Here is a 318-nt window from a genome sequence, read left to right on the forward strand (position 1 = left end):
AGCAAAGCACCACAACTCCTGCTGCTGCTGCTGCTGCTGTGGCTGTTGCTGCTAGCAATAGTCGTGGGGATGGGGACTTTAGTACGCATGTGCTGCCAGCGACAATTGCGCTGCTGAGGCTCATACCGCTGCTGCAGTTGCTGCTGCTGCTGCTGTTGCTGCTGCTGCTGCTGCTGCTTACATTTAATCTCTCCCGCTCCGAAGGGATCCTGCCGGTCCTCGACCAAATCTGCCAGGTCTTTTTCGCAGTACTCAAACACCTGCACAGCAAACCAGCAGCAGCAGCAGCAGCAGCAGCGGCAGCAGCAGCAGCAGCAG

At 57.9% G+C, this 318-nt stretch overlaps 1 protein-coding gene across 1 annotated transcript in view; it reads right to left on the reverse strand.

The window, feature by feature from the left end:
• ETH_00039290 (CAM kinase, CDPK family, putative) overlaps positions 1-260 on the reverse strand; it is a gene marked incomplete at both ends in the record, with an annotated part of 872 nt that extends 612 nt beyond the window's left edge. The window contains one exon of the mRNA XM_013375532.1: positions 182-260. Coding sequence (XP_013230986.1) covers positions 182-260 — 79 coding nt within the window. The remainder of the gene's footprint in view (positions 1-181) is intronic.
• Between the last annotated feature and the right edge of the window lie 58 nt (positions 261-318).

This window comes from Eimeria tenella, genomic scaffold (genome assembly GCF_000499545.2).
Source record: "Eimeria tenella Houghton genomic scaffold, Eth_scaff2862, whole genome shotgun sequence".
NCBI lineage: Eukaryota > Apicomplexa > Conoidasida > Eucoccidiorida > Eimeriidae > Eimeria > Eimeria tenella.